General features: G+C 43.8%; 1 protein-coding gene across 3 annotated transcripts in view; it reads left to right on the top strand.

Moving 5' to 3' along the window:
- The window catches only part of dab2 (DAB adaptor protein 2), a 33,178-nt gene extending 23,521 nt beyond the window's left edge, over positions 1-9,657 (top strand). The window contains exons 9-15 of one of the 3 annotated variants that reach the window (XM_078215223.1): positions 964-1,026; positions 3,025-3,588; positions 3,950-4,076; positions 5,506-5,970; positions 6,683-6,768; positions 7,386-7,460; positions 8,370-9,657. In XM_078215223.1, the coding sequence (XP_078071349.1) occupies positions 964-1,026; positions 3,025-3,588; positions 3,950-4,076; positions 5,506-5,970; positions 6,683-6,768; positions 7,386-7,448 (1,368 nt within the window). In that variant the 3' untranslated portion in view covers positions 7,449-7,460; positions 8,370-9,657. Of the gene's footprint in view, positions 1-963; positions 1,027-3,024; positions 3,589-3,949; positions 4,077-5,505; positions 6,103-6,682; positions 6,769-7,385; positions 7,461-8,369 lie in introns of all 3 variants that reach the window. The other 2 variants (XM_078215222.1, XM_078215225.1) reach the window with 2 other exon arrangements.
- The last annotated feature ends 2,401 nt before the right edge of the window (positions 9,658-12,058 follow it).

Here is a 12,058-nt window from a genome sequence, read left to right as displayed (position 1 = left end):
TAATTTAAATGTGGATTACAGGGTCAAAGGTAGGGTTCTGAAGACTGGAGGAACAGGTCTTGGGGTCCATATCCACAGATCTCTAAAGGTTGCCACTCAAGTGGATAGAGCTGTGAAGAAGGCCTAGTGTTAGCTTTTATTAACAGGGGTTGGAGTTTAAGAGCTGTGGGGTTATGCTGCAACTGTACAGGACCTTGGTGAGACCACATTTGGAATATTGTGTGCAGTTCTGGTCACCTCACTAAGAAGGATGTGGAAGCACTGGAAAGAGTGCAGAGGAGATTTACCAGGATGCTGCCTGGTTTGGAGGGTAGGTCTTATGAGGAAAGGTTGAGGGAGCTAGGGCTGTTCTCTCGAGTGGAGGAGGCTGAGGGGAGACTTTATAAAATGATGAAGGGGATAGAGTGAATGTTCAAAGACTATTTCCTCCGGTGGATGGAGCTATTACAAGGGGGCATAACTATAGGGTTCGTGGTGGGAGATATAGGCAGGATATCAGAGGTAGGTCCTTTATGCAGAGTGGTTGGGGTGTGGAATGGACTGCCTGCAGTGATAGTGGAGTCAGACACTTTAGGAACATTTAAGCGGTTATTGGATAGGCACATGGAGCACACCAGGATGATGGGGAGTGGGATAGCTTGATCTTGGTTTCAGATAAAGCTCGGCACAACATTGTGGGCCGAAGGGCCTCTTCTGTGCTGTTCTGTTCTATGTTCTATCTAACAGCTAGGTAACCTGTTCTCTGGGGGAGAAAAAATAATCCCACTTTGATGGCCTGTATCTCATGACAATGCCACATCAAGTGGAATTCTGGATTTGTGATCGTGCCTCTTGTATGAAACATCTAAGATTGAATGTTGTGGGATAGGTAACATAGCAAGCTTTGACATTGGGCTGAGTTGCTATCTCCAATCCCCTCCTTCCCCAGAGGGATAATGGTCTTTCTCTTGCATTCTTGAACAGGGTATTGATCAGATGCAGCTGTTTGGAGACATGTCTACACCACCTGAAATCCACTCCCCACTGGTAAGAACAGCAATTGACAAGTGGATTGATCTTTCAAAAAGTCTTGGTTTGCAGTGAGACATTGCCTACTTGGACTGCTATGATTGCTAGACCATTGGGGTGGTTTTGTATGATTTTGTTCATCTCTGCTTAATGCTGTTTGACTTCTTTGTAAACTCCAAATACATTAATGGCATTGGTTTTGAAACTTTCAAAAGGGGCAATTGAACATTTTGCAGCTGACCAAGCGCACACCATTCCCCAAAGAACTGGATGCTTCCTTTTGTAGGATCATCCATAGGGTAATAACTTCAATTGTATTAAGTAAATCTTTCCATGCAATACAGCCAAAACTTTGACCTGGGAGTTCTCAACATTAACTCAAGGCATCAGGTCAAACATCAGCAAGGAAACCTTGCAATGAATACTACCCCCCCCCCCCTTCAGCTGGTGAATCAGTATTCATATTGAACACCACTTGGAGGAAGCACAGGGTAGCAAGGTTGCAGCATGTACTCTGGGGTGATGTTTGCCTGGGTGAGACTTCACTGTCAACTGTTCAGTAGCACCATTACTGACAAAGGACAGGGGTGAGTCTAACATGGTGAGCACCAGGGGTTGGGGAAGAGATTATTTGACTTCATCCTTGCCTGCTGCCAGTGCATCTGACTATTGATAGGAGTGGTCACTGCAGTCCTGTGGAGCCATCTTGAGGATACCCTCATGGCACTGCCATGTCAATGGAATTGATCTTTGTACAGAACTTGGCATCTGAGGTGCCAAGCCATCAGTTATTGTCTCAGCCTGGTATATTCCCCATTCAATGGCATTACCATCACATTTCTCTTCTTTCCCTCCCTCTGCCCCCCCAAAAAAATCAGCCTAGAGATTTCTGTACAGAAACTGAACTCTGGCTACAAGAGGCTAGGAATCCTGCAGCAAGTAACTCTATCACTGGCTACAAGAGCAGGTCAGAAGCTTAAATCTTTAACTCCTCCTGACTTCCCCCAAAGCTTGTCCACTATCTACAAGGCCCAAGTTGAGTGTAATGGAATACACTCTACTTGACTAGATGAGTGTAGCTCCAAGCTTGACACAATTCAGGGCACAGCAGGCCAGTGTTCCACCCTCCACTGATGTGCAATGTGTACAATTAAGATGCACTGTAGCAACTCACCAAGGCTCCCTCAACACCTTCCAAAAAAGTGACTCCTATGTAGGAGGACAGGTATGTGAACACTAGCTGCGAACTCCCTCCCTAACAGCACCATATGGATATGGACTACAGTGGCTCAAGGTAGTTTCAGCAATAAATGTGGTCTAGCCACTAATGCCCATATTCTGAATTTAAATTTCCACCATGTAGAAGCTGGTTTCTCTTCAGCTTGGGATTGGTCTGTACTTGGCATCTTTAGACTGCTTGCTGCATTTGTAAAGCAGCATCCATGAAGTGGCTCTGCAAGATGAGAAATGCAAGTAACTGGCAATTGCCAAAGATGAAACGTGGAGTGAAAGACATAACTTCAGCATCTGTGCTGATTTTAGTTTAAATTCTTTGGGCCAAATGATTTGTGGGCTATGCACCAATTGACTTCTACCCACATGTAGCTACTACACTTGAGAATGGGCCTCCCTGTAACCTTGGGTCCTTCAACCCCTGATATCCCCCTTTATTCCTTGTCCAGCAATCTATTAATTGCAGTCGTTGAATAGCACTCCAAGATTTACAAGCTTTGAATGAAAATTTCAGATCCACTTAATGGTCTGAGATTGATTCCACTTTAGTTGCAATACTCCCTGCACCTAAATTGTTTCCTGTTGCATGATTTGATATGCTACAGTTTTGATTTTGGTCTTTGAGCACAAATGATATCAATGTTTCCTGACTCTGTATGAAATTCCCAGAGTTTCTATTGTAATGGGATTGTTGCACTTTTCCCCGAATTTCCTGGATGATCTTTGTAGCTGATATTGGTTCTGATTAAATCTTGATGCTCACTTTTTTCTATCAATGATTAGGAAAATAATGGCGCTTACTTGCTGGACTTGTCCTCTCCTGAAATGGACCCCTTGAACACCTGTACAAAAGGTCATCCTTTTCGTGAAGAGACCAATGCTGCTTCTCTCAACTTCTTTCCTGAACCTGATCCCAATCCTTTCCAGAATGATCCCTTTTCTGAACTTAACCAATCAGCACCTTCTCAGTCAGTTGATTCTGTAAAGCCTTCTGATCAGAAAGATGGAGCTCTTCCTTTGCTAGGCAATCAGTCTGTCAATGGTACCCAGAGTGGAGATCACCTTGGTCATGACTTTGACCAACTTTCTAGCTGGGTTGTCACGAGCCCAAAAGTTGACTCTTCATCCTGGGCACTGAATGGATTACTTGGGCAGGAAGCAACTGATTCCATTAGCAAATCAACATCTGATCCTTTTGCTGAAATCTCAGCACCCAATGGGTTAAAACCAGACATTCAAAGTGCCTTCAAGCAAATGGATTCTCTTCTACTGCAGAGTCTTGACTCCGTCACACTGTCTCCTCCACCACAGAGCACAAAAGGCGGACGAGGCAAGCGGAATATTCAGGTGAAGAATCTTGTGCCTTTAACAATTTTAAAATTACTAACCTTTCCACTCCCCTAGTTCCTATTAATATTCCAGCTTCTAGACTTGGGCAAGGGAGGGACTGAACCAGTTGTTGCAAACTAGTTAAAACACATGGGCTCAATGCAATAAACATTTGGTTTTAATCCTAATTCTCCCTTTCAAAGGCCCTCAGATTTTTGTAATGTTCTGTTCCTAATTTCCCTATATTTGTTTGGGTGAATCTGGCTACTTAAAGGTCCAAACCACTTTCTGATATTTGAGTAATTGATGTACTGTTGTGTAATTGATGCCAGGTAATTTGAGCTTTCAACATGAACTGCTTTCTATATTCCCCTCATAGTTGGTAAGTGATAACTTTGGATCCAGTCCACTTGTTTCAGCAACAGCTCTGCCTCAAGCTCAGACTGGCCATGGTTATCCTTTGGATCTATTCAATGCAGCAACCTCATCGACACGGGTCAGTCCAGGTAGGTGAAAACTGCAAACATTTTTGACTAGTTGGAGTTTGAATTGGCTTGCCAGGGCTTTTGTAGATAACTCTGGATATCAAGGCAGCACTTGTCTGCCTGAACTGCCCACCTTCCACCTGCAGTAACCATGCAATCAATACTTTGTCTTGTCCTTCAAGATGCAAACTTGTTGCCTGCAGTCAGTTGGAACTCTTAACTGAGGATCAGTCCATGATCAAGAATTCCATAGTTCAGCATTTGGAAGGCAACAGTATAATCGGTCAGCATTGATTTGCAAAAGGGACATTGTGCTTGACACATCATTGTCATTCTTTGAGAACATAACTAGTAGAGTTGACTGAGGAGAGCCAGGGGTGTAATTTAAACTTTCAGAAGGCTTTCAACATCTCATAGCAAAGTTGGGATTGCAGATAATGTCTTGATAGGAAGCAGAGTTGGCATAAATGGGTCTTTCTGATTGGTAGTCAGTGACGAGTGGGGTTCTGCAGGAATTGTGCTCCCAAGTGTTCAATTTGCAGATACAAGTTGGGTGAGCTGTGAGGAGGATACAGATGCTTCATGATTTGGATAGGCTGTGCATGGCAGATGCAGTATAATGTAGATGAGGTTATCCACTTTGGTAGCAATAATAAGGCAAATTACTTGAATGGGTGTAAATTGAGGTGGTTACTCAAGGAAACCTTTGAGTTCTCATGCATCAGTCACTGCACACGGGTAGTGAAGGCAAATGGTATGTTGGCCTTGGTGAGGATTTGAGGATGTTTTGTGTTGAGGGCATTGGCAAGGCTGCATTGGAGTACTGTCATTTTGGCTCTTTATCTGAGGAAGAGTGTCCTTGCTATAGAGGAGTACAACAAAGGTTTTACCAGGCTGATTCCTGGGATGGCAGGTCAGTTAGGATATTCCCTGGAGTTTGGAGTAGGAACCAATATTCCTGATGGAGTCCAGAACTGGGGTCATAGTTTGAGGATGAGGGGTAAGCCTTTTAGAACTGGGGTGAAGAGAAATTTCTTCACCGAGGGTGTGGAATTCACTTCAACAATGTAGCTGAGTCAAATGTCTATTTCAAGAAGAAATAGTGCAAAGGGATATGGGGGGTAAATTAGGATACTGAATTTTATCAACCATAATCGAGACAAATGACCTACTCCTAGTTTTGTTACCTTGAGTTGCAGGTAGATCCTTAACCTGAACTAGACTCACTCAATTGTTCCTCTTAAATGTTCAAGGGCAAGTGAATATATTTTAACATTGTCTCGTTATATTTGAACAGTCTCTCCCACAATGATGTATTGGATAACATGTAGTTGAGGGAAGGGAGGAGCAGTAATCTCATAACGCAATCATTGTGGTTCCAAGGATTCCCCAATATTCTGACTTGTCCTGATCCCCTTCCCAAGCATCTAAACATGTGTTCTTTTAATAGGTTTATCTGTACCACCTCAGGTGGCACCTTGGGGACAACCTCCAGTACTCTCTCAACCTGGCTCCATGCCTCCAAGGCCAATGTTTGGCCCACAACCTAATGTCTTTGGTGGTCAGCCTGCTGCAGTCTGGAGCCAACCAGCACCATTTGGAGCCACACCTGCATCCTCCACTTGGGGGCAACCAACTTTGGCACCACCCAGTGTCTGGGGTCAGCCAGTTCCTCAAGTCAACCCTTTTGGATCCAATCCATTTGCACCATCCCTTATGGCACAGCCCATTGGCCTGACATCTGCTGGGACCTCCTTGTCCCCACCACCACGACCTACCCCTCAGGAAACAGCCAAGCCACAAAGTAATGCCTTCACCGCCTTGGACCCACTGGGAGACAAAGAGAAGAAGAGTGTCAAAGAGATGTTTAAAGACTTCCAGATTGCCAAGCCCCCAGCCATTCCAGCTCGCAAGGGTGAGCAAGCTGCAGTCACTGGTGCATCTGGAGCTTTTGACCAGTATTTCACTAGTAAAGTGGGTGTTGCCCAGGACACAGATGATCATGATGATTTTGACATCCATCAAATCTCCTCTGTAGTGACAAATGGTAATTTTTTATTGAGGCTTAATGTAGGGTACACTAATGGCTTATCCTGAACTAGTGGGGGTTTGAACTCCATCCCCCAACCACCCCATTATCTCAATTCTCATGTTTTACTGACCCTTGCAGAGAAGATTAAGTCTGTATTTACTTTGTAATAACTGGAAGAAGCTATATGCTGCTCAAATAGTTTGGTCCCAGGAAGTGGTATATCTGACCCACTTGCCACATAATCTGTAGTGGAATTGCCCTGGGGGTTGCTGCTTGAGGTGTGGGAGGGGTAAAACATGAGTGATTGATTGAAAAGCCATTGTGTAGTGGTGAGTTCTCATTGAGGGAATGGAAGGGCTGTGTCCAGGGTGATGGGATGTATAGCTGGAGATTAATGCAGCCAGCATTTGAGTGGATGTTTGCAGGGTGTGGAAGGAATTTGGGTTGGGGGGCTTGTGCATTTATTTGAGCCTGTACTGGATGGAGCATGAGAAGCTTCCTCATGGACCTCTGGAGGGTTCCATTTGATGCTGCACTTGAGGCTTTTGGTATCTACCAGTTAATGTTAGCCATAATTCTAATATTTATTCACTAGATGCCCCAACAGTACCACCTAAACAGAGTGCATCAACACCCAATCCATTTGACACCATGGGAGATCCATTTGTTCCCCCAGCACAAGTGAGTATAAACTATTTGAATGGTGGCATAAGTATAGAAGTTAAATATTTCTGACCAGATGTTGCTAAACTATTCATCAAACGCAAGAATATCGAAACCAGTTGAATTGAGCTGAATGTTGGCCTCCCTGCTCGGAGGCTGCACCATTCTATCTGACCAAGACTTTCCACTTCCATCTCCCCTCTGCTGAGTCCCTTTGCCTCTAGAAGAGCAAGTTTGTCATAGTGCTGACTGAATTTAGGGTTCATTCATACTGGCTTCCAGTCTTGCATTTTAAATTTCCTCTTGCCTTGTCCTCAATCTTGGCTTTGCCTTGTGCCTAATCCCAAAATTTCAACTTTCCCACCCTACTCCCCAGATTCAGTCTTGTGGGTGGAGGCTGTATGGGCAATAGTCCCCATCAGAGAATCCTATAAAACTGCTGCACTGATTGTAGAGATTGGTATCAAGCCTGTGCTGACTTTCTTTCAAAAGAGCAATCTAATTGCTGCATCTCCTTGAAGGGGATTCTGGTCACTTGAACAGTTATACCCAGTTGAATCTGGCTATGGCTATGCTGCCCCTACCATAAGTCATTTGGATTGTCTTGATATAACTGCACAACTGTTTTGTTTTAGGCTGTTCCTGTTCAGCAATCATCTGATCCCTTTGGAGATCCCTTTGGAAACCCATTTGTGTAACATCTCTACATTGTAAGTATATCTGAATACTCCTGATTACCCATGGATCAAGTTGGGAACACTTGGGTCATTCTATACCAGTAAGACATTAGACAGGTACTTCACTGACTAGCCAAGTGCAATCTTGAGTTCTCTAAGCAAGTCGTAACTACCTGACAAATGTTAACACTGCTGAATGGCCTCCTTAGATAAACTTTGTTTCTGGTTACATGAATTTGGTTTTCTGAACTGCAGGAATTGGCCATTGAATTTCCATTTCCAGAATTGCTGATAGTTTGAGTGGTTTAAGGCCTATAAAAGGAACTGTTTTAGCTAACTGAGGAAGCTAATGTGATATTTAAAAATCTCCAACTGTGCAAAGGTTTCTGAACAGTTGAAATATTTAGTGGAAAGGATTCCACCACAGTTCTGGTCACCCTCATAGAAAGGATCTTGAACAAGAGTGCAGAAAAGATTTACTAGGATGCTGTTGGGACTTGATGGTTTTGGTTATAAGAGGCTAGATAGACTAGGACATTTTTCTCGAGCATAGGAGGCTTGGGGGTGATCTTGGGTCTATAAAATGAGGGGCATAGATCAGCTAGATAGCTAATCTTTTACCCAAGGTAGGGGACTCTAAAACTAGAGGGCATAAGTTTAAGGGGAGATGGAAAAGGATCCAGAGGGTGGTGTCTGGAACAAGCTGTCAGAGGTAGAGGCAGATACAATTTTGTCTTTTAAAAAAGTATTTGGTTACATGAGTATGGGCCAAACACAAGCAATTGGGACTTGTTTAGTGGTTTTAAAGTAGAAATGGGCAAGTTGGGCCAAAGGGCCTGTGTCCATGCTGTAAACCTGACTTTTTGCATCTAAAGATGGGAGTTGGCTGTTTTGACAACCTATGCCTTACTGAGGTGCTTAACCATTGCCTTCTCTCCTCAGGCACCCCAAATTTGATCATCTGGATTTGTCTACCAAGCAGCCTCTGCACACAGCATAGAAGGGTTGATGAGCAAATGAAGGTTTTCTGGATTGCTGTGAATCATTGACTAAATCAGCTCACTAGTGACTAGGCAGAATCATCGAAGCAACCAAAATAGCGCCTCTAACAGGTGGCTGTTAGTATTTCTGCTTTACAAACCAGAAAATCCTTTTGGCTTTTGAGAATCTCGGCCAATTCCAAGTGACTTGAGGATAATGGTTTTGGTTTAATTCCTGTTGTCAGATTTACTGTGTAATGGAATGGTCTTTTTTTAACTTTGATCTCTCCTTTTCTGAATTTGTGGCCCTGTCCTCTGGCATTGCCTGGTGGTGATGGTCAATTCAGTGCCTTGATCAGTATCTGCTGTCACTCTCTCCCCAAGAGTTTGAAAGGGGTCTAACATCTCATTGTAAATGTTAGCCATTGAGTGAATCCTGACCAGTGACTGAAGGTGCATGCTGTTAGATATTTCACCTGACATTGCACATTTCAATATTTGAACTGCAGCACTTTGAGCAATTGGAAATGTTCATTGTTTTTGGGGAGAGCCTAATGAAGCCAAGAAATGCTAATTTTGCACATTTTTATATTTTAAACTTGTCTACCTTTTAGAGATTTGGATGAGATAAAGCTAAATGAACTCTATCAATCCTTAATACTATCAAACTTTATTGCTTCCTTATCTCTACTGTACATTTTACTTGTGGGACTAACATGGCTGTGCCAGTTAAATATCCTCCCCTAATAAACACTTCACATAACCGGATCAGCACCTAGTGATGTACCAGAGTGCACTAAATGTTTTGTATAGTTCACATCCAAACTTTAATGCAAGACTTTGCCAGCTCTTACAGTGATATCCTTTGTGACCTTGGGTACACATCACCCTGGCCTGACCACTCACTAAAAATGAAGTAGCAACACTACCTTCACTGCACATGCACAGAGCATTAAAGATGTATTGCCTCCACTTCCATGAACATGGATTAGTCCACTTTAATTCCAGTGTTTTAAAGGTGCAGATTTTCTTTAGGATCAATCAATTGTTTAAGCAAAAACTTTATCATTTAAGTCACCAGTAAAGCATTCTGGCAGCCACTGAAGATCTTTGTCTGATGCTCGCCAGCCCTTAGACTGTGTCCATCCAGATTAGTAGCTCAAACTGGAAATGAAGAATGTTATAACTGTGCAACTATTACAACTGTAATCTCTGTACTGTTGTCTTTTATTAAATATATTGATGCATCATTCTAATTGTCATCATTCCAATGACATGAACATCTATCACTGAGCTTGGGAGGGGAGATGGACTGGAACACCAAAACTAATAGCACCTGATGAGGGATTGAGTGAGCAGGGCAAAACCTATTTTGGCAAAGTTGGCAATGCCAGCCTTGAGGAATGAGACCCCTTCAGACCTGTCAAAACTAGTGATGTAACATGTTAATGCAAAACTGGTGAAAGAACATGAGATGGGACAAAGGGGCAAGATGAGTGACCCTGGCAGAACCCAAACTGGGTATCTGAGCAGTGCTGTTTGATAGCACTGATCACTTTTACTGAGACTGGGGCAGTAATTGGCCAGATTGGATTTGTCCTGCTTTGTGTACAGGACATGGGCAATTTTCCACACTTGTTTGGTAGATACCTGCTGTAACTGTATTGGAAGAGCTTGGCTAGGGGTGCAGCAGGTTCTAGAGCACAACAGTTGCCAGAATATTTCCAGGCCCATTGTCGAGGCAGTATCTTTCTGTTTCTCTAATTGGCTGGAGATGGACATCTTGGATGGATCATCTACTTGGCACTTCTGACTGCAGATTGTTGCAAATGCTTCAGCCTTGTCTTTTGCACTGTACTGGGCTCCTCCACTGAAGATGAGGATATTTGTGCACCCTCCAGTGAGTTTAATTGTTTGACATTAACAATGTGGCAGGATGCAGAGCATGAATCTGATCACTTGTTGCTTTTACTGTTTGTCATGCAAGTAGTCCTGTGTAGCTTCACCAGGTTAACATTTTTAGATGACTGTTGCTCCAGGCATGCCCTCCTGCACTCATTGACAATTCTGCTGATGGTCCAGTGCCTCCTGGATGCCCAGAGATCCATTGCTAGTCTGCCCCATTTAGCACAACAGTATTTCCCCATTTACAATGGAGGGTATTGTCAATGTGAAGACAACTCTACTGAACATAACAGTACAGCACAGAACAGTCCCTTCGGCCCACAATGTTGTGCTGAGCTTTATCTGAAACCAAGATCCAGCTATCCCACTCCCTATCATCCTGGTGTGCTCCATGTGATTATCCAATAACCGCTTAAATGTTCCTAAAGTGTCTGACTCCACTATCACTGCAGGCAGTCCATTCCACACCCCAACCACTGTGTAAAGAACCTACCTGATATCCTTATATCTCCCACCACGAACCCTATAGTTATGCCCCCTTGTAATAGCTCCATCCACCTGAGGAAATAGTCTTTGAACGTTCACTCTATCTATCCCCTTCATCATTTTATAAACCTCTAAGTCTCCCCTCAGCCTCCTTCACTCCAGAGAGAACAGCCCTAGCTCCCTCAACCTTTCCTCATAAGACCTACCCTCCAAACCAGGCAGCATCCTGGTAAATCTCCTCTGCACTCTTTCCAGCACTTCCACATCCTCATAGTGAGGTGACCAGAACTGCACACAATATTCCAAATGTGGTCTCACCAAGGTCCTGTACAGTTGCAGCATAACCCCACGGCTCTTAAACTCCAACCCCCTGTTAATAAAAGCTAACACACTATAGGCCTTCTTCACAGCTCTATCCACTTGACTGGCAACCTTCAGAGATCTGTGGATATGGATCCCAAGATCTCTGTTCCTCCACAGTCTTCAGAACCCTACCTTTGACCCTGTAATCCACATTTAAATTAGTCCTACCAAAATGAATCACCTCACATTCATCAGGGTCAAACTCCATTTGCCATTTTTCAGCCCAGCTTTGCATCCTATGTCTCTTTGCAGCCTACAACAGCCCTCCACCTCATCCACTACTCCACCAATCTTGGTGTCATCAGCAAATTTACTGATCCACCCTTCAGCCCCCTCCTCTAAGTCATTAATAAAAATCACAGCAGAGGACCAAGCACTGATCCCTGTGGCACTCCGCTAGCAACCTGCCTCCAGTCTGAAAATTTTCCATCCACCACCACCCTCTGTCTTCGATCAGATATGATGTGGAGATGCCGGTGTTGGACTGGGGTAAGCACAGTAAGAAGTCTCACAACACCAGGTTAAAGTCCAACAGGTTTATTTGGTAGCAAATACCATAAGCTTTCGGAGCGTGCTGCTCCTTCGTCAGATGGAGTGGTTATCTGTCCTCCAATAGTGCACAGGCACAGAAATCAAGTTACAGAATACTAATTAGAATGCAAATCTCTACAGCCAGCCTGGTCTTAAAAGGTACAGATAATGTGGTTGGAGGGAACATTAAACACAGGTTAAAGAGATGTGTATTGTCTCCAGACAGAACAGCTGGTGAGATTATGCAAGACCAGGGGCAAGCTGTGGGCGTTACTGATAATGTGACATAAATCCAACATCCTGGTTTAGGCCGTCCTCGTGTGCAGAACTTGGCTATCAGTTTCTGCTCAGCGACTCTGCACTGTT

This window comes from Mustelus asterias, chromosome 6 (assembly GCF_964213995.1).
Source record: "Mustelus asterias chromosome 6, sMusAst1.hap1.1, whole genome shotgun sequence".
In the NCBI taxonomy this organism is placed as follows: Eukaryota; Metazoa; Chordata; class Chondrichthyes; order Carcharhiniformes; family Triakidae; genus Mustelus; species Mustelus asterias.
Note: the sequence above shows the minus strand (reverse complement) of the source record. Positions and strands in the feature narration are given on the sequence as shown.